At 44.1% G+C, this 21,622-nt stretch overlaps 1 protein-coding gene across 6 annotated transcripts in view; it reads right to left on the bottom strand.

The window, feature by feature from the left end:
- Positions 1–1,503: 1,503 nt before the first annotated feature.
- The window catches only part of tnrc6c1 (trinucleotide repeat containing adaptor 6C1), a 46,402-nt gene continuing 26,283 nt past the window's right edge, over positions 1,504–21,622 (bottom strand). For 2 of the 6 annotated variants that reach the window (XM_080906233.1, XM_080906238.1), the window contains 17 exons: positions 16,256–18,676; positions 14,579–14,773; positions 13,273–13,439; positions 12,011–12,088; positions 11,612–11,830; positions 11,230–11,370; positions 10,841–10,960; positions 10,211–10,294; positions 9,890–10,130; positions 9,654–9,806; positions 9,189–9,365; positions 8,825–8,974; positions 8,334–8,444; positions 7,393–7,611; positions 6,700–6,773; positions 6,461–6,600; positions 1,504–6,362 (listed from right to left, as the gene is read on the bottom strand). In XM_080906233.1, the coding sequence (XP_080762359.1) occupies positions 5,963–6,362; positions 6,461–6,600; positions 6,700–6,773; positions 7,393–7,611; positions 8,334–8,444; positions 8,825–8,974; positions 9,189–9,365; positions 9,654–9,806; positions 9,890–10,130; positions 10,211–10,294; positions 10,841–10,960; positions 11,230–11,370; positions 11,612–11,830; positions 12,011–12,088; positions 13,273–13,439; positions 14,579–14,773; positions 16,256–18,676 (5,090 nt within the window). In that variant the 3' untranslated portion in view covers positions 1,504–5,962. Of the gene's footprint in view, positions 6,363–6,460; positions 6,601–6,699; positions 6,774–7,392; positions 7,612–8,333; positions 8,445–8,809; positions 8,975–9,188; positions 9,366–9,653; positions 9,807–9,889; positions 10,131–10,210; positions 10,295–10,840; positions 10,961–11,229; positions 11,371–11,611; positions 11,831–12,010; positions 12,089–13,272; positions 13,440–14,578; positions 14,774–16,255; positions 18,677–21,622 lie in introns of all 6 variants that reach the window. The other 4 variants (XM_080906234.1, XM_080906235.1, XM_080906236.1 and 1 more) reach the window with 4 other exon arrangements.

Below are 21,622 nucleotides of genomic sequence, written 5' to 3'. Positions count from 1 at the left end.
CTCATAAAAATGTACATTAAAATGGCGTGGAGTTGGTACTCTGGAACCCTGGCCTTCCTGAGACAAGATCCACTTTTTCGTGTGTGTGCAAGATAGTGAGCAATTATGTCTTTTTTTGTCTTCTTTTCTGTTTTTTTTATATAAAGGAAAAAAATATATATAATCAACATAAAACAAACAGGCTTCAGATAGTCCATGAACAACATTAACACAGAATAAAGAAGGTTAAACATAACAAGACAACACTGTTCAATCCCAGAGTTCTGAAAGTAGCACAATAAAATCTTCATTCTGTGAAGTGTTGCACTTTTTCTTAAAAATGGAAGCATTTGTCCTTTTTTTTTTTAAATCTTTTTTTTATTTTTTTTTTAGTTTCCCCACATGGTTTCATTCCTTTGTTTTGCTGATTTGTTTCTGAACTCCAGAATAAAAACTGTAAACTGTCAGTGGCCTTGCAGAAGAACAGATGAGTGAACTAAGAGAAAACCGAACGAAAGCTAACAAACCCCGAAAAATAAAATAAAAATAAAAAGGTAGGCACCTCTGAATGAGCCCTAGAAGCCAAGGCTCGGTCTGATGTCATGTCCTTCACCCTCCGTTGCTCAGATTTGGGAGAGCTGAAGTCCTTCTACCCCAATCTATGGCCACAGGTCTGCAAAATACTTTTTTTTTGCTGCATTTTTTTTTTATACATATGATTTTTTTTTGATTTTTTTTAAAGTTTATAGTCTGAAAAATGGTGCAATACTCAATTATGATCCATACTTTCTTGGATTATTCCACAATGAAAGCCACTAAGGTAGATAAACATTACATTTTCTTTTTAAAAACACACTTATTTTTAGTCCTTGAGTAAACATTTACACATGAACTGTCCCCCCAGATACCTCTTCCCCCCTCCCCTCAGTACTTGTATCATGTTGTTCATATAGCTGGATGAGGGGTGAGGCTGACACTCAGTGCAACGCTAGAGGCTAGTAACAATTAACATCAGAATATAGTATTTGACAAGCAAAAAGAAAACAACAACAACAAAAATGATACTGAACTGAAGAGAAACGTGAGGCAGAGATCCCTCCGCTGTAATCACGAGCTCTCACGCATCGTTTCACCTCGCAGACATTCATTCACAACGTACAGTACAAGCGGCCTTGTGCAAACACTCAAATACGACTGATGTAAATTTGCCTTTAAAAAAAAAAAAAAAAAAAAAAAAAAATCTTTTTAAAACCGATCTTTGTTTTTTTTTTCACTCTGAACTGATGCTTAAAAATAAAATAAAACTCCAAAGTGAATGAATGAGACAAGAAAAAGAAAAACACTACAAAAAAAAAAAAAAAGTGTTCACATTACATTATTGGCGCTTCTTTTGATTCAAGTATTTGTTTTCATTATTTTGTATTACTCTGATATGTTTATGATCTTGTCTTCTGGGAAACATTGATGTTGGATACAGAGGGTAAGGAGCTGATGCCAGGGCAGAGGGCGGGGAGGTAAGGGTAAGGGTGTGGGTGGGTGGGGCGTTAGGCTTAAGTGGAAAACAGAAATCTAGCCATAGACACACATACACCCACAAATGTACGCTTGGTTGTATCCTGTGTATGAGCTAGCATGTGCATATTCAACCCAGACCTTTGTTTTTAGAGATTTGCTAATTCAGCTCTTTTTGACCCCCAGATCCTCGACTGATCCACGACTGAGAAGTAGATTTTACTCGAGCTCCAGTTGCCTTTGAGTCCGTGTGACTTAAAATAACAATAATAAATCGTAAAAAAATCAGAGGGGGGAGGGGAGGATGTGATTTCCAACACTAGACCGGTAGATAAGAGTGCAGACGAAGGCGTGGGAGAGGGTGGGGCTTCTCAGTGCTGGTGAAATCCCAGGGCACGTCTGAGAGACTGTCCTGGTCACCCATCCCTCCCACTCGGTTCAACTTCCCCCTCCTCCCGTTGATTCAAGTCCAGTGTGGAGCAAAATGCAGGTTTTTCAGGAACAATCGCACAAAAACAGACAGCACAGGCAATAGTGATTGTTTCGTTGAATGATGCGAGTCTAAAGTGACTCTGGAAGAGGGTCAAAAACCACCCCGCAAAGAGTTTTAAGACTTGGTACCGAACTTGAGGTGCGTCTCTTGTTTCTGCTGATACGTCAGATCCCCGCTTGGACCCCCAAAGTCAAATGTGCAGACATGACCTGTTTTCTATATATTCATATATATGCGTGTATACTGGCTGGCACAACCTTCAGGTTTGGAGGTCCAGAGTGAACCTCCAGGATACAGCTTCTCCCAGGCGTGGCTCGGAGAAACGAGCCCAGAGAGGGTGAGAAGGCGGCAGCTTGCAGAGAAACAGAAATCAGGCGTCTCGGCCTCAGAGTGCACAGCTGAAACAGACTGTGGTTTTTTTTGTAGTTTCTAGTTTTTGCAAAAACCTTGATGATAAAGGAAAAAAGAGAAAGAAAGATAATGTTTTTGGTTTTTAAAGAGATGTACCCGATGTGACCCATAAACAGTGCACAGACACATACATTGACGCTCCCTCCTCCTCCTCCTCCTACTGGTGAGTGACCAGCTCCACTCATCTGGCCTTAAGCCTCCCACAGCTCCCACAGCCCTGCAGCGATAACATACACTCATTGTTGCTAAGGATAAATCAGGATGTGGCCAAAAGTGGAAGTAGACTTTTAGAAATCTGTTGGCACAAAAACTCAACTTGGTGCCTCCAGCAGGTCATTTAGTGTCATCTAACAGCTCTGTCCACTACACGCCCCGCCCCCACCCTTTATTTTTTTCTATTCTGAAGAGAGGCTCCATCAGTGTCCCCTACATTTGAATCCAGGTGAGGTTTCAAGAGAAGCTGCCCGGTAATAAAGGTTGAAAGGGTTAAGTGGAAAATTGGCAGATGAAGGGGATGGCTGTGAGCGAACACCTCCTTGTCTTTGCATAGAAATGGAAGGCTGTCATCAAGTTGAGGTGGTTCTAAGTGATAACTGGGTGCTCCCAGAGTTAAAGCACCAGCGTGAGCGAGGCCCATCAACACTAAAAACGATGGGTGTGTTACGACACAGCGCAGTGGACGCTCGGTCACCCCAGGATGGACAGAAGGAGTTGGCTTGTCATCCTGGAGAACCTTAAACTACACCCCCCTCCTTTTCATCCTGATTTGACTCCTCAATTCTGAACCCCCTCCCTCCCTCCCTCAGTGATTCACGCGGCTGAGGCGTACCTCTAAACTACACGCTGGTTCTGCCTTGGAGGCAGCGGCGGTGGGAGGGACAGGAAAGAAGATGAACACTGCATAAAAACCATGAAATCATCAAATATAACAATCGTTCATGATAACAGCAACAATATCAGCAAACTTCTCACAACAAAACAAAATTAAAATGCACACCAGCAACTCCAATAAAAAAAAAAAAAGAAAAAAAGAAGAAGGGGAAAATACAATAAAACAAAACATCAGTCGACTCCGTCTCCGGATAAAGTGATCCTTGCAGGAGAGAGACGGGAGGAGAGAGTGGAAGTGGAGGTTGCTGACAGACTCTGGTGTAGCAGTAGTAGTAGTGAGTAGTAGATTCAATACAAGGTGGCGGGCCAGTTCTGAAGGAGCTGCTCTTGGGAGGAAAAGGAGAAGGAAGAGGAGGGAAGCTAGTCTGTAAGGGTCCGCAGGGAGGCAGCGAGCGAGCGTGGGAGATGGAGGGAGGGGGCGAGGGCTGCTGCAGCACTGCACTCTGCAGCAGGCAGGCACTCAGTGGCCACACTATCACACAGGTTGGCAGGACCTCCAACAACAAAAACAATCCAAAAGCGGGGGTGGGGGCGATCCTCCCTGCTGAACCCAGTAGAACATGAACACGTCGAGTGTTTCCAGACACCAAGGATAAAGATTTCAAAAGCTGCAATGTAACAGTGATATCTACTTTGATAGCAGAGGGGTGGAGTTCTCTGAGGTCTTTTCCTGCCACCACCCATCATCGCTTGACTTAGTTCTTCTTTGTGTTTCCCTTCACTTTGCTACTGTTTGACATCCTTTCTGGTCCCGCTGACTCAAGGGAAGAAGGACTCCAAAAAATAAAATAAAATAAAATAAAATTGGGGAAAAAATAAAAATAAATTCACATCCACGTCAAGTTCAAAAATAAGTATACAGAGAAGCCACTAAGCAGATTGCTTTTTTTGTCTTTTCAATTTTTATTTGCCAGTGTTGCTTCTCCTTTCTTCTGTTCGTTGGCATTGAGGGTATGAGGAGTAGCCGTGCTCTTGCTATGTGCTGTGATAAGACCACCAACTCACACAAATCGTTGATTCAGACATTTCTTGAAATGCAAATGTGGGTAAAATGGAGGGAAGGGGAGTCATCTGATCTTCTTGTTTTGGTTTGACGCCATCACCCCGTCATGCACGCACGCACGCACACACACACACACACACACACGCACGCACACACACATGCACGCACACCTGCCTGTCCTTCTCCCCAAAAATCAGTCACAAGCATAATCGTGGAGAGTCGGGTGGTGTGTGCGTCCTTGTGTTTAGACAGAAGGCCAGCGTGCTACTCTCCTGACACCCTGCTGGGGGAGACAAAGGGAAGCTGTAGTGGCAGGGTTTTTTTTGTTTGTTTGTTTTTTGTTTTGCAATGAGGAGATGAGGGCCGGTACAGGCGGGTGGATGGGTGGGTGGTGAAGTTGGCGGGCAGACCGATAAAGTGTTTGCAGTTCATTCGTTACAGTCTCCTCTATTAATCCCGCGAGTAGGGGTGCTTGGACGGTGAGAGTCTGTGGCTATAATATTGCACGTCGCTTGAAATGGTTGCTTTGCAGGCGGAGTGGGCGCGCACGGTAGAGGGGGCGAGGCAGAGGCAGGGAACGACTTAAGTTTTTTTTTCTCCTCCTCCACAGCATCAGTGACTGGGTCTGAGAGACTGAGACCAAACTGCGAGGTGTCTCCCCGCAAGTGAGTTGAGGTGCATCGAAGTGTTTCATCTTTACAGTTCCATAGTAATAGCAGTGGTTCATCACTGCCCATCTTAACTGTACATGCGACGACCCCACCCACCCCGTCCCTCGACACCACCACATAAGATTGACAGACACATTTTGAATAATATCATTTCTTAGCTTTGTTTGCAATGGTTCAAGAAGAGAAATTAAAAATAAAACTACAAAAATAAATGGCTTGAACAAGGCGAACAGAGTTGCATCATTCCCTTTGAGCGCTGTGAGGGGAACTCAATCTGCTTTTAAACAAACAAACAAAACTAAACAAAACAATGCACTGAAGTCGCGAGCTGTGGTTGCTTAAGCGGTTGTTAAGCCGCAGCAGCATGTACTCTCCACTCAGGTTTCACTGGCTCAGAAATAAGGGTGTGCAGGTGTCCGTATGCTTCTTCACCAAGTACAGAGTGAGTGAGGATAGCAGGGCAGGAAATAGTTTAAGGCTAATTATTAGTGCTGAGAGAAACAAATGTGGAGTCTGGACCAGCTGAAAGTTCAACAACCACTCTGATTGAAGGGTTTTTTTAAACTTTGGGAATGACGCCTTTTTGTTTTCCATGGATCTCTGAGGTGCAGTATGATTGCCTCAAATAGGCAGTGAGGGATTAGTTTAAAGATGGCAGCTCGTCACTGTGTCAGTTTGACTAAAAGTACGTCTCGCACGGCAAAGTTCTCAAAAGTTCATTTCTGAAAAAATAAAATAAAATAAAGTTCTCGTTCTTGTGAAGAAAAAGCTGAACACTGTGATCAAAATATCCGTTATTGGGATTCACAACAGAACTGCAACTAAAAATGTCAGTAAAAACCCAGGAGGAGACGAGGCTGACGAGGGCGAGCAGCAAGGTGTTTCCTCGTCCTCCTCCGTCTCTCCTTTCCACCTTTACATCCACGCTGATTATCTCCACATTGATTTGCAAGGTTTTTGCTCCTGTTTGTGTTTGTTTTTGTAAGCCTAGACTCTTCTATCCTACATGGACTCCCCGCTCAGCAGGTCCCCAGGCAGCAGTGTATTGATTGGGGTGGGGCTCCCCATGACCCGTCCCTCCTCTCCACTCGGGGGTCCCCACAGGCTGGAATACTGCTGAACACCACCCCACAGCAGCTCTCCACCTGTTTTTGTTCCGCCTGCTCCCAGGCCGCCGCTGCTACTGTTGCTGCCGGCGCCGTTGTTGTTGTTGTTCCAGTGGGGCGAGTGCCCGATGGGGTGAGACGCTCCAGACCCGGTCCCGCCCATCCTTGTCTGATTGGTGCCTGGAGTGGCCTGCCAGCTGGTTGTTCCTCCGAGTGACTGGCCCTGTGCAAAGAAGCGGTTCACTTCCTCTTCCCCGGCGAACTCGGCCAGGATGGTGGTGTTCCCGAGCACGCACCTGCGTGGAGATTGAAGCACAAAGACAAATGATTCATGGTTAAATGCCCTAAAATTAACTGAGTGAAACACTTTGAACCAATGCGCTGATGCACGTACATGTGCAGGGACTTTTGCGCCTTGGCAGCTTCGTCCTTGGAGCTGTAGCGCACTACAGCATTTCCCTGTGTCAGGTTGAGGTGGAATGTGATGAGGGGGCCGTGTTGCATGCACAGTGTTCGCAGAGTCGAACCATCAATCTGAAAAAGAAAAAACAGCTGCCAATGGTGAGCCAGCTCATTTAATTTTAGCTACAAAGGGGCGTATTTTCAAAAACTGTGGAGAAGCAAGCCTCTTACCTGCGGAGTGAGGTTCCTCAGCACGAGCCAGCTACTTGTTCTGGTGGAGCTGTCTGTACTCCATGTGGTACCTGCTGTGCACGAGAAAGAGACAGCAGTGAAAGGAAGAAGTCTGTTGGCATGTGGTTCATACTTCCCAAGCTTATGTGAAACCAGAATCAAGTCAGTTAAGCTCAATGGGTGGTGTCAACTTCACCCACGAAAAAAGAAAAGCTGACCAGAGTCAGTTGATTTCAACGTTCAACCACAACAAGATCTTCTCGAGGCGTTATTCCTGCCTGTGCTCTACCTGTACAGCAGCCCTGCGGTCGTAGGCCACATCAAAATGCCTCCTCCTATGAGAGTATACTGACAACCACGCTCACACATAGTACTTTAAATACACTAACCTCTGCACGGCTCACAGAATGTGAACTTTTCCTCTTTGCTATACGGTTTCATTTCTAATTATTCCACTGTTTTCATTTTTTAAATGTCCAGTATTTTCACATGAATGCTGTTTTCTTCCAAATCACCCATGGAAACAATTCCTATTAGAAGTGCATTGTCTTCCAAAAGTTTGAAGCTCTGTTGGTTTGTTATTTTAACAGTTATATCTGTCTTTTGGATTAATGACATGACAAAATTCACGTGAAGCATTTGAAGAGGAACATGACAAACATTAGAGACACAATAACCTCTTTGTAACACTACCTGTGGTGTAAGAGCTGCTCCAGCCTTGTCCCAGACCCAGAGAGCTGCCCCCCCAGGTGGAGGAAGGCTTTGTGTTGGTGAGGCCAGGCGGGGGGCGGGAAGGGGCTGTAGTGCTGCTCCGAGGGCCCTGTGGGACCTTCCACAGCTCGTGGGACAGAGAGGCCTGGCTGTGAGAAATGGGGCCTGGAGACCAAGTGGATTTCATCTCTGACAGTTTACCTACAAGAAAAAGAAGATGGCAAAGGTTGGTCTGCAGAATCATTCGTCCGAAAGACAACCGCTCCCGCAGGAAGGAGTCCTGCAGGATGAAATCGCTGAAAAGTTCTGAGAAACTGTCCAAAGGTGAATATGAATAAGCAAGTAAAGACTGCATTACAAAGTACAGCCTTCGCTGGATTTTACTCCAAAATAATCTCATCTTGTGTCATGGTACAAATCTATCTTCTGTTTCTGTGAAGCACACACTTTACATATAAACCAAAAATAACTGAACTTGGTGGCCTTCATGCACATTTGTGTGTGGCGCAGGAGGCACAAAACCCCACAGTGTGTTAGCGTATGCATGAGATGTGTTTGAGAGACACACAAAAGGAAAATTACTTCTTTCAAACAGACCAGTTAAGAGTCGCTATAAAAACGGGAAACACGACAAGCTGTACTCTCCATGCTGCACACAGAGGAGGAAGGAGATGCACTAACATCGCAGGGAGGGGATTATGCACTGCATGATACACAAAACTGACAGGGATACAGCTCAAATGAAGGTCACGTTTAATCAGGGGCAGTGACTCGTATGGAAAAGAAGACACGTCTCTCCAGTGAATGGCTGAAGCTCTGGGTGTTAAAGTAACAGGAAGGAGAGGAAAATGCTGACTTGCAGTGAAATTAGCCACTGCAGTGTGGCGAGGGGGTGGGTGGGTGGTTGTGGATAAACCATGTACCTGCATCCTCCATCTCCGGGGACGAAAGACTGAACGAGCTAGTGTAACCACTGACTGGCCAATCAGTGGAGGGAGGCAGAGCCTCGTTCTGAGATGAGGTGGGAGAGGAGCCTAAGCCGACGCCAGCAACACAAACAAATAGATACAAAACAAATAAGGAAAACGCAGCAGAGAGAAAATGGCATAAAGAAAAACACACAACAAATGATGACAGTAAGGTTCTTTAAGAAGAGAAGAATATAGAATATGACAATGATTACAGCAGCAGTTAAAAAAGTAGGAAAATGAAGAACGAAAGAAAAAGAAGCAGGCTCTCAGGTGGCAGAAATACACCGGATCACGGCTGATTCATACACCTTTCTTTTTTAAAATCATCTCCAATTCATCTCTTTACTTATTTGACTTTAAACATCAGAACCAAAACACTCAAACTGAGCATCTTGATTTGGAGGCGACGTGGTCCGGCCTTCACTCACTTCTCCTGTTCTCACCTCCGCTCCTGTCCCGGAGCAGGTAGCGGTTGACATCTTGGATATTTGTGTTGATGGTGGGTCCGCTGGGGACGCTGCCGGGGGTCACGTTGGGGTCAGTTTCAGGGTCGATATTCTGGAGGCCCTTCCACGGTACACCAGGACAAAACTCTGAAAGTAAAAGGAACACGTGCGCATGATTTTCTTACTTACGGGACACCAAAGAAACTTATAACAGGCATGTTTCACAGGTAAAGGTTTTTCTATTATGCTCATTTTCTGCACATGAATTCAAATGCCTGTCCTGAAGATATGACAAAGCAGTTTTTGGCAGACAACATAACAAACTTAAAGCTGACAAACTGAGAACATGAGCGCTGCTCACCTGGTGGCCAGTTGATATTGGTCCCATTGGCCATTTTGTCACTGCTGCCTTTGCTTTGTCCCCAGCTGTCTGGAGGCACCAGAGGGCTGGAAGGAGACTCTGAGCTGGATATCAGGCTGTAGGGGCTGTAAGATTCATCCAGCTGAGTGGGCTTTCCAGGAGGGCCCAGGTTGGCACCTAAGAAAAGCACAATGAGACAATGAGACATCTAAAACCCAAATACATTAACAGTTTTTAAATAACTGGCAGAAACTGCTGAAACAGTATTTTCAACACGCTCAAATACAAAGGGATTTTCAAGCTGGCGTTGGGTCTCGTAAACATATTGTTTGAATATATCATGCTGGATATACAACTTCCAGTCCACATTTCAGATCTGCATTTTACACATTGAACACTCGTCTCCAGTGTCAAAAGGCTATTAGGTGAAATAATCATGACAGTGAGCCCCGTTTTCTTTCTCACCGTGCTTGCCCAGGTTGGGCTCCAATGGAGAAGAGTTTCCAGAGAGGCTTTCGATTGAGTTTGGGTGTGTCCACTGTGACAGGCGCGATTGGGGTTGGGGGGGTTCCTTCATTGACAGACTTCCCACCTCCATGCAGTTTACATTCAGTCCAGCTGAGGACATTAAGGAGATGTTACTTCACAATCCTGCAAGGACTACTTTTCCACATTCAAAGAGCAATGCTGATACTACTCACAGAGAGAGTAGGGGCTGTAGGTGTTAGGAGATGACTGCGGCTCTTTGGTCTGCAGGTCCGGGAGGCCTGGAGCCTGGGGATGACCTGGAAATGAATCCAGGGAGGATTTGGCTCCACCAGGATGCAGGCCTGAGTGGGAAGGGGGCGGTTGCTGTTGCTGCTGCTTCATCAGCAGGGCCTGGGCCAGCTGACGCTGGTGCTGTTGGATCTGCTGCTGCATGTTATTGATTGTACGTGCAACCTAGGGAAAAAAATAAACATGATGGATATTCAATGCGCAGGTTTTACAGATCCAGTAGGAGAATTAAAAAGTGAACCTACTTGCTGCTCTTGTTGTCGAATGGGGCCAGAAACATTGCGCTGCGCCTGCAACATCTGCTGCTGAATTTGTAAACGCTGGTACGCCTGTGCAGGCATAAACAGGATTAAAAGTTTCTCAATGCCACGTACAATAAATCAGAATCAGAATCAGAATCAGAATACTTTATTGATCCCTGGGGGAAATTATTTTTTGTTACAGTGCTCCATTTTAAACCAACATTAAGACAAGACAGACAATACGCTAACTAAGAATAGTACAATATATACATATATATACATACATACATACATAAGTCACTTATAAATAAATATTTGGAAAAGAAACATGTGTAGTTGTAGCAGCAAACAGTGTGTTAAGTGGATGCGTTGTACAGGGAGATGGCCACAGGCAGGAATGATTTCCTGTGTCGTTCAGTGGTGCTTTTCGGTAATCTCAGTCTCTCACTGAACGAGCTCCTGTGACTGACCAACATGTCATGGAGTGGGTGGGAGGTGTTATCCAACATGTAAATGTAGATTAAACAATATGACCACATGTCCTTTTTAGTTACGTATGAGGTTAAAGATGAATTTAAAATGCTCAGATGTCTCCAACAAAACTGAAAGCAGATAAAACTAAATGAGACTCACCAGTTGCAGCTGGTAAAGTTGATTTAGAAGGGTCATATGTTGAGGGTTTATTGGTGAGGTTAAAAGTGCAGGATTCAGACCAATGTTTTTTGCTGCAAACTGTAAGAGCTGTGCTTGAACCTGTGGAAGAAAAAGATAAGTAGGCAACGACTTAACAAAATGAAGATGCAAATCTGAGAATCTGCCTTATGTATAGTCTGCACCTTTCTCGTGTTAGACTCTGAGACATTTGAATTGAAATAATAAATGTAAGAATCTCACATGGCTGCTTTTAAAGGTTATGGTACAAGTCTGAAGTATTCACCACTGTATACATACAAACTCGTTCTCTCCTAATATTTAGACAGGAAGTGTTAAATAAGTTCATATGTTTGTGTGTATGAGTGTACCTGAGGGGAGAGAAACTGAGGCACTTGAGCACGTAGACTAGGCTGAGAGGAGCTGAGAGGCGGCACTGGTGGCTGAGGAGGCGGCTGCGGCATGGCCCGGACTTGTGCTGCTCCACCACCGCCAAACATTCCACTCTGCACCTGCCGAAAAGAGGACATGTCGATCATTTTCTTTAGCATTTACTCTACTGAAGTGACCTTGTTTTAATGGAGACTATTTACATTTGTGGCTTTTAAGCATCATAAGACCAGCTCAGGTATGATGTACTACAACGTGCAGAAATCCCAGGAAACATTTAGACACTCTGCTGTCATCAGCAGGGAATTTAATACTGCACATGCAGAGCGTATTTAAATATGGATTAACAATGGAGTGACTCACCTTATCCATGAAGGGCAGGCGGGGATCTGCTGAGGGGTCTTTGGAAAGAAGCGGAGGCCGAGGGCAGCTCATGGGCTTGTTGATGAGCCCGTTGTTGTAGTCGTGGCCAGCTATCCCCATCCCACGCTTGTCAAGCTCCGTCTTCTTTTCCAGCAGGGCACTCATGGCCTGATCCAGGTTCATGTTGTTGCTCTTCAAAGCCTCCTCTGCTGGATCCCTCTGAAAACAGAAAAGAGATTAATCCCAAAATGTTCGGATCAAAATTATGCTGTTATAAGCATTTCATGATTAGCTTTATTATTATTAATTACTAGTCTTTTAATAAGAAGTTTATAAAATGGCTATTGAATGTTTTTTTTTAATATATATTTATATTTGAAGAAAAGACTAAGCACTCACAGGGAAGCCCATGTCAGTCAGCTGCTTGATGAGACGATTCATGATCCAGACCTCATCCTGCTTCCCTGGGATCTTCCCCTGTAGGAGATGTGATCAAAAATGACAATGTCAGTGCAATTAACTGATTTCTTATGATGTCAAATAAAAGCATAAGGAAGTGTTCTTTATCCAAGCATTTGTGCTTAGAGCTGGGCGATATATCGAGTTTTTAAAAAATATCGATATATTTTTATACGAGATATAAGATGTGACCATATCCTTTATATCGATATAGTCTATGTTACGTTATAATTATACTTGCGGAGCCGCAAGTTTGCCTCTCTTTCGTCCACTTTCGTCTTTACGCAACGTTACTCGGCCTCGCCTCTCCTTCACTGAACACAACTCCCCCTCCTCCCCCATCGCTTCACCTGCAGGAAGCGACAAGATGGACACGGCAAATCTCCGTTAACGAGTTACTGCGCATCGCCCCGTGCGTGGGGCTGGACGGCGTCAACGTGTTAGCTAGCTAACCACGCTAACGAGCTAACCACGCTAACGCCATGCAGCCCAGAGGTGCTGCACGGACTAAAATCCTTTCATTTTCTCAAAAGTTGACAGCGCGCCTTATGTATGAATTCTGGTTGTGCTTGATGGCCGCGAACCGATTTTATGTGGAACACGGCGCTCAGCAATCTGTCAAAAAATGTTTTAGTACGACTTTGGTAAGCTACGGAGCTGCACCGCTTGATGGATTGTCGGAGCATTACGGCTGAGCCTCGCGGAGTGATACGTACTGTGCTTCAACGTAATATTACCTTACTGTGTATAAGGACCATAAATGGCACCTGTTAAGAGACGTGGTTGCGAAGCGGATTACAAACTCCAGGCTGTCAGTCACGCAGTACAAGTTGGGAACAGAGCAGCTGTGAAATCTGTCTTTGTTATAGTGCTCGTCTTTTACTTTACATTTTGACTGCACAATTGTGAGCTTTTTGTTATGCACAAAAACAACATTGTTTTCTTTTATTTATGGAGCATTATTATTTAATAAATGCTCATAATTTATTTTTGAGTAAATTTTATGTACATCTGCTCTATGTTAATAAAAGTGCCTGTGTGACATCTGGGACACAGCTTTGACTAAGAACTCTCTTTTTGTTCTTACTTTATGGCTTTAAAAAAAGATATATCGAGATATATATCTTATATCGCCATCCAGCTAAAAAATATCGAGATATGAATTTTGGGTCATATCGCCCAGCCCTATTTGTGCTGCACACCTTTGGTGGGGGCTTTTTATTTGCATTGCTCCAAGAGTTACAGGAAGAGTTGCTCTCCTGGGAGGCAGTGCTATTCCACATGTCTACCTCCTCTGCATCCCACTGACCACCTGACAGGCTCAGGTCTTCACTTCCACCTCCCCATCCATCTTGCATAGGTTTGGGAGCTGGAAACAACCACACAAAAACGCATAACAACAAATAATAAGGGCAAAACAGGTACCTTATGTGGCATATTTGTGATGTTTGTCATTATTTAAAATAACATGCTCAAAGTACTACAATATCTCACATATCAACAGGATGGATACTGAAACCCAGTATTGGAACAATGACTGGGCCAAAGTATTAATAAAAAAAAACAAACCTTGATTAAAGCAGAGTTCTGTTCTGTTTTTAATACCCATTATCTCTCTTTTAGAGCCTCTGAGTGTGAGTGCAGCTGTCTCTTACAACCATGGCTGCACTGTGCATCAAATACACAGACTTGCTCGAAAGTGTGGTTTCATTTCTGAAGAGTAAATGCTCACAACACTCAAAGCCACACATGCAACAAGTTTTTCTTTTTTTTCTTTTTAAATATAAATATGCCAAGACGGAAACATGAGCAATATGTCAAAACATTTAGCAAAAGAGTAATTTGCCTTAGTTAAATTAACATAGTTGAATCACTAAAAGTAACCATTAGTCAGCTGAACGAGGCGTTTTGGTGGTTAAAAAAAAAAAAAAAAAAAAAATGTTAACATTAAGAACATGAATGTAAGTTATCTGTTACCATGAGCACAAAGCTACTATTAATTCTATTGTTATTGTCTTTATAAATAACAAGAAGTTAATTATTAAAATAAGCAGTATGAATAAGAGCAACAGGTAAATTCTATTCTATTATCTACTATTCCCTGGTCCAAGTTAATCTCAACTATATGGGTAGGATGTTTGAACCACGCTTGACAACCTGGCTCAAAAGCACTGGGGATGGTTGGGTAATATGCATGAGTCTCTTAAGCTAGTAATGTTTATAATGCACAATTAAAAACTTGTTTGTACGATGTTTTACATCTAGTAAATGTGAAGGTTTTATGTTTCACATAGAGACTACGTCAAAAACATAATATAGCCACTAGGGGTCAGTGTAGATTTATGTGCAAAACCCAAGTACTCCTGCTTCCCTTGTGCCATATTGATGTCCTTGACTTGACTCACCGGGAGAGAATTTTTAAACTTCTGTTTTTAAGCAGTATAGCAACACATACAGTATGATTGTATCCCAAAGCTATCCACACTTGGACGAGACTGAGCCATTTACCAGGTTTACAAGATGCAGGTGTCATTGTCGGGTTGCCCCTGCCATAGCTCTCCGGATTGCTTTCCCCCCAGCCCCCACAGTTCCCGCTGGGTTTGCCCCAGGCAGACGTCCCATTATCCACGCTAACCGGGGAAGATGCAGGTTCCCCCCAGGAGCTCTCCGATTTTGTGTGGGAGCTGGATATCTCTCCCCAACCTGGAGGACACACAAACACAATCAGTACTACTCAGAAACCAATCAGATCATGCGGCGTTTTTTTTCAATATTGTGACCACACAGTGTCAAACTAAACTACAAAGATTTTGTTGTTACGATACGCCATTTGTTCATTACACTGACTTCTGTTTGCAAAATTGTGTGTTTAAATGACAGTTAAGAGACCAAATCATTATTTCTTGCCCTTCATACAGAGCAACAATAAAGGCTCTTTGTGCCATACAGCACGGCCTGGTTTACTTTGCTAGCTAAGTTTAAATGTGCATGGTAGATGCCCAAGACACAGAAAATGGGATGGAAATCTAACAGTGATGTATGATTGTGTCTTGACCATATTCAATGTCTATATATACATAGAAAAACCAAACATTTTAGTATTTGATCCCTAATAACCTGAGGCTTAAATATAACTGAGTTCGGTTAACACCACTAAACTGATTTAGCCTTCTGCTTTGAAGTGTGAAATGCCAGCCATGCAGAGAGGCAGAAACCTGGGTTTGGCTTAGCAGGAAGGTTGATGGAGGGAGGAGATGCCCATTTAAGATTTGGCATGGTCCCGTCCCTTTTGGCAAGAAAGACAGAGTGCTGTCTCTAGGCCTGCAGCAGCGCCAAGCTCAGTTTAGCTCTCTCCCCAAGGAAAGGTCAAGTCCCAAAGGCTGCTTCAAAATTATAGTTAACATTCAACCCTCTTGTGTCACTGGGTAAGAGGTGCACTGATCTAAACAAGATATAATCTCATCTGAAGAGTTTGTTTCTATCCATCGTAAGTCACTAAAACTCTATATTAAACAGCCAGTGAACAGCCTGCTGTCAGGATTGATCCAAAGGGTTCAACATGAAGAGTCAAATGAGGGCCAGCAGGAGGCTTCTGCCCAGTGCATAGTATCTTGCTCCTCCTCCTCCTGTTCCTCACTTCAACTACTGACAGATGGTGGCTCCTATATAATCACACACTTCCTATCCATCTCAAACAGTTTGTGGTGAATCAATATTTTCACGAGGCCCTTTGTAAACAGCATTCTTGTGTTTCCTCTGCCATGTGAGGTTGCCAGGGTTGCCCCCATAGTCGAGCCGAGAGTTGTGAAGTGTGAGGGCGTCACTGAGGGACAGGCCTGGCCCTACCCACCTGATTTAGATAGTTGATTAGAGGCAAATCCAAAGAGAGTAAACTAGGTTAAGATATTACCTTTAAGTGGATCAACAGCTTGGAGCTTAGCAGCGGACAAAGCCAACCACCAAACAAGCTTTTTAGCACCTTTTGCTTTGAACAGTGAACAAGGATGAAGAAACTAGGAAACCCAGGCAGGCATTATAGTTTACCATTAACTAGATTAAACTCATTGAAATCAAAATTTGAATGCTGACTGTGTATATTAACTATACATTGTTAGCATTCATAAACAGGGAAATCTGAGCAAGTCATGTTACAGTCTGCATAATATATAGTTTATATCACCTTACCTTGAGCCATCAGGGGACCTCTGCTGTGAGATGCTCCAGGCTGGTGTTGCACAGTAGGATCCAAAGGCCCGCTGGTGGGGCCTGAGTTCTGGCTGTTTTGGCTGTGGCTCTGTAGGGGTGCAGGTGGCCCGTGGTAAGGGTGATTGAGAGGGTGGGGATGGTTGTTGTTGGTGCTGGGGGGATTATTGCCTCCAGTAGTAACTTTAGCTTGGGACGATCCTGAATTGTTCCTGTCCCACAGATTGACTGCCTTGTTGTAGGTACCGGGATCGCCCCAAGCAGAGGTCCCGTCATCGATCTCCATCTTGCGTCGGATGGAAGGAGGGGAAGGCTCTTCCCAGCCTGTAGGCTCAGTTGTTGAGGATTCCTGCTTATTTCCACCCCTACCTGGACCTTGTTTCACTGAGCCCGATCCCCCCCAGGACCCCATGCTCCCTCCTCCATTGTTACCACTAGGCCCATCTTGAGGCTTGCCCCCCCAGCCTTGAGAGGGACCACTGGGTCGCTGAGGAAGTGACTCTCCCCAGCCACCATTACCTCCAGGTCCTTGAGAAGACATTCCCCAGCCTCGTGGTTCTCCTTCCCAAGCAGTAGTGGGACTCTTTTTACTCTCTTCTGAGTCCCCCCACTCTGCTGTGTTATTGCTCACTCCACTGCTAGCCCAAGTGTGAGATGCTTTGGGCTGTTCTCCCCAGTTCTGGGATCCTGACTTGATGTGAGAATCTTCCCACCCACTTGGCTTCTCTCCCCAGGACTGACCACCATTTTTGGGTATACTGGTGCTTGGACCTCCTGGTGGAGGGTTTCCCCAACCACCAGGGCCACCTGGGGGCTTGATGTTGCTGGGTGGCTCTCCCCAACCAGAGCTTGGCTGGTTGGTAGCTGCTATGTTACCACCCCAACTAGAAGTGCCCTGAGAACCAGGCGCATCATTTTTGCTCCCAGAGTCAGTCATCTGGCTAGGGCCTGTGTTAGTGTTGGAGGGCCCCTGGGCATCGACTGGAGTGGTTGAGCCAGAGCCCCATGATCCAGTGCCTACATCACTCTTACGTTTGGTATCGTCCATGTCCCAGGAAGTGTGCTGGCGAACGGGAGTCTGTCCCCAGCCACTGTTGCACAGCACCCTGGGGTCCAGATCCTGGGCAGGCATCAAAGGAGCTGATTTTTCTCTGGATGACCGGTCTTTTTGCTGGGGATGGCCTTCCATGCTGTCACTGCTTCCTTCACTAGCCGCAGCTGTGCTTACAGCCCTGCTCCATGAGATGGACTGAGAGTCCTGTGCGGGAGAGCTGGGTGTATCCCATCCTCCCTGGGTCTCTTCAGGGTGTTCACCCCAGCCTCCAGAGTTCCCTGTTCCATCTCCTTCATGGCCCCAGCCAGGTGCCTCCTTAGATGAACTTGCCTTTGAGTTGCCACTGTTACCCCATACTGAATTACCATCTTCACCATTGACCTGTGAGCCTCCTGGCGGTGGCTGGGTCATGGAACCCAAGCCTACAGGTGCACTTCCCCAGCCAGGCAAACTGCGGATGGGGCTGGGGGGTTCCTGCTTATTAGTGTGATTTGGTCCATCAGTTTTAAGGTTCTGAGGTTCTGAACTGAAAGACACATTCGTGGACGGGGAGGGGTGTGGCTCTGCATCAGAAGCCATCATGGTAATCCAGGCATTGCCAATCCCCGAGGAGTTGCTGTTAGTGTTGGCTCCGGTACAGGTGCTGGTCTGGGCTGGTGGGGGGCCAGGTGGATTGCAGAGGTTGGGTGTAGAGTGAGGAGGTGAAATGGTGTTGGCTCCCCCTGAGCTGCCTCCCCCTGTGCCACTTCCGTCATGCCCCAACATGGGCCAGGCAGACGGGTTGGCATTAGGGTTTAGGTTCAAGTTAAAGTTGGTGCTGGAGGATGATGAAGGACCCCAGCTCCTAGTACTGCCTCCTCCTCCTGGGCTGTCACTCTTCGTTTCACTCCCCATTGAGGACTGAGGGGGGCAATGGGAAGATACAGCCCCAGGGCCCCAGCTGCGACTGGCTGCAACCTGGCCAGAGAGCATGCTGGTTCCAGTATGATTGGCAGGGCTGGGCCCACTGTTGGCTTTGCTGCTGAGGTGGTTGGCAGGGAAGTGGCCTGTTTGGCTATTTGCTCCCGTGGCCATACTCACTGTACTACAACTACTGCTAGTACTACTGCTTCTGCTGCTGCTGGTCAGGTGACCAGAGTCAGTGTCCAAAGGGCATCCTCCTGGAGGGACCTGGCTCTGGCTGAGTGTAATAGAAGGCCAAGCCTCTGTGTCCTTCTGGTCGATAATTAGTTGATCCCAGCCACTGAGATTGGTGGAAGATGCAGCACTCGTAGCACTTCTGTTGGCTGGCAGGTGCCCCCAGAGGGGATTATCATACTGGGCTCCCTGGCCACTCTGTGGGGGCAGTTCTGTGTGAAAGACACACACAAGGAAAATAGACACACACACAAAAAAAAAATCATGAGCCATAAGCAGGAGCAACAGGATGACAGCAGAGGGACTAAGTTGCATACGTCATCACACCCACATTTGCTTAGTAAGATTGAAATACCATGGCAACATGCAATGTGTCTTCACCATGCTTTATAAATGAAAATACATACCACCCACATAAAAATAAATAAATAAAAGGAAAAATTACTAATATGATAACAGAGGGGGCTTTAATTAGTAAATGAATAAAAATTATGTACTTTATTTGTATACTACACATTTCTAAAGGAACAAACACTTTAAAATATGTCATTTATCAAAATAAGGTGCCGTGCATTCAGTACGTTTAAAGAATTTGTAGTAAAACATGATATTATATTTTTCTCTCGTCTTTCCCTCAAATGTTCAATTAGTTTAGTGCAATTCTTTAAAAAATGGCAGTGATAACATTGCTTTTCTAATTGAAAATGATTGAAAAGTTATGAGTATTTAAAGAAAGGAACAACAGAAAGATTGGAAACGTGGTACAAAGCTAGAATACTATCTTGGAACCTTTTAAGCTAATTGGTAACATGATTAGATAAAAAAAGTTTCCAGAGAGGCTGATGGGAAGAAGTTCATACAGACTGCAAGAGGAAGTATTTTATATTTTATCATAAAAAAACAAACAAACTGCTCTACGTATAATAATAATAATAATAATAATAATAACTATTATTATCATCGTGATTATTATTATGTATTGTAGGTCATAAAAAGATTCAGGCTCAGGAATACTTGTCAACATTATCACTGCATTCATGAATGCAAGTTAAAACTACGCTACCATTTAAAAAAACAAAACTGCCTCATTCTATGGGCCTCAGGTAATTTAAGATTGACTGAGGAGAAGTGGAACAATGTTCTGTGGTCTGACCAATCAAAATGAGCAATTTCTGGGAGAAATAATGGAAGTGGAATGCTCCAGACGGAAGAGGACAGGGACATTCCAGCTTGCAATCAACACACAATTCAAAAGCCAGGAACCATGATGCAGAGGTGCTTTAGTGGACATGGCAAGTCTCCACCTGTGCACCATTAATCCTGACAGATATATGTGCACAGGCTTTAGAGCAACATATGCTGCTATCTAGGGAATGTCTTTTTTAGTGAATGACTGACCCATATCAGCAAATCAATAACAAACCAAATTCTGCATGTATTTCAAATGCACTGAAATGTATTTATTTTTGTAATACCTTCAGGTAAAAATAACATAGTCTTAATTTTTTGACAGCTTTGCTCTTTATTTTACTGTGCATGTATACAGCTCAAGCATCAATAATAAAGTTTTCAGTTTCTAAGGTTATTTATAACAAACAAGGTTAAAAATAAATCAAATTAAAAACATTTGCATGTAAAATATTTTTGCTGAAATAATTTAACACACACTGCAAACAGAAGTCATAACAGATAGATACTGCACCTTTCCAACTAGTGACGCACAGATCTGATATGTGATATTCCTTTATTGTTGGGGCCTCTCTGTTTACTACAACAGTTGTCAGCACACAGAGCACAGGCTGAATTAATGCTGCGCTCATTTTACCTCTGAAGTTGAAGCTGGGAGTGATGCCACTGCTGTGGTAGCAGTAGTAAAAGCAAGAAATAGCAGGATTTATTTTGGTCTTTAGCAAGGTCGAACCATTCATCCATCGCCAGCAATAACACACAATACCTTGGTCGTTTTTCTGTGTACAGCTTGCTTAGCGAGTCACAAATACACAACATTTATAGCACAGATTCCCAGTTTTACTACTGTTGACGTGCACTGCCACCATCTTGGATTATGAAGTCGGGGTTGGCGGGGCTTCTCCAACTTTCTGAGTGGAAAAATCCTACAACTGGAAGGCAGCATAACACAATATGAGGGAGCTATCAATTCAGCTGCACTGGCTCCCCATTAACTCCAGAGTTAATTTTAAATAAAACATGCTTTTGGGCAAGTTTTTGTTTTTTAATGTTCATTTTGTTGTGACATTTATATTCAAAGGTGCTAAATAAACAAAAATGCTTCCCCATCAGCGTCTCTTGTGTTTGGTTTAACACCTGTTTTAAAGCCTTCGTTTCACTCATGGTAACACAAGTCAACTCAGTTATTTCAGATTTCCTGTTTCTTTTGAGCTCTACTCCAGCTGAGATACAAGTGTGTGACTCAACACATTCCTGTTGTGAGCAGGGCTATATTAGAAGCTAGCGTTATTGTAAAGGAAAACAGTAAACAGTAGTGATCCTCACACTCAACTTAAATAACCCTAGTGCAAATAATTATTATCTATTAAATTTTTTAATTCATTTCTGTGTCCCAAGTTATTTCACTAATAAATACCAATTTAGTACATATATATATATTAAACTCCAGCATCTTAATTTACAAAGTTCATAAAGCAACAATTAGGCTAAATGATGTTATCTTACATTATTCTTTCCATCAGACTGTGGATTACAGCTCAAAGTTGTCACAGGGCCTGTACTCAGTATTGGCAGTTACCCAAAGCCATTGTAATGGTGTAGTATAGGAACTGGAAAAAGCTGGATTGGAGCATCCTTATACCAAAAAGTCAAAAAAGGAATTCCATACTTGGGAACCATGTTGCAGAATGCAATCAATGACAACATCTTTTACTTACGACCTCTACACCTCAGAAAACATCCATCTACCCATACAACTGCATGCAAAAATGCTTCATCTTATTTCTCCGAGAGCGAGTAGAATGGATCAAGCAATCCGGCTGCGATTTTCAGCACTGAAACAATAAACTCTACTCCAATCATCAACCTTGCGCCACCTCACTGGCTCATTTCTGCTACATCTCAAACTGAAGCCTCTGTTGTTTACATGCGCCCTCACATGCGTGCATAGTTTGTATGCAAATACGGCG

This window comes from Rhamphochromis sp. 'chilingali' (genome assembly GCF_963969265.1).
Source record: "Rhamphochromis sp. 'chilingali' genome assembly, chromosome: 15".
NCBI lineage: Eukaryota > Metazoa > Chordata > Actinopteri > Cichliformes > Cichlidae > Rhamphochromis > Rhamphochromis sp. 'chilingali'.
This window is presented reverse-complemented; position numbering and strand designations above follow the sequence as displayed.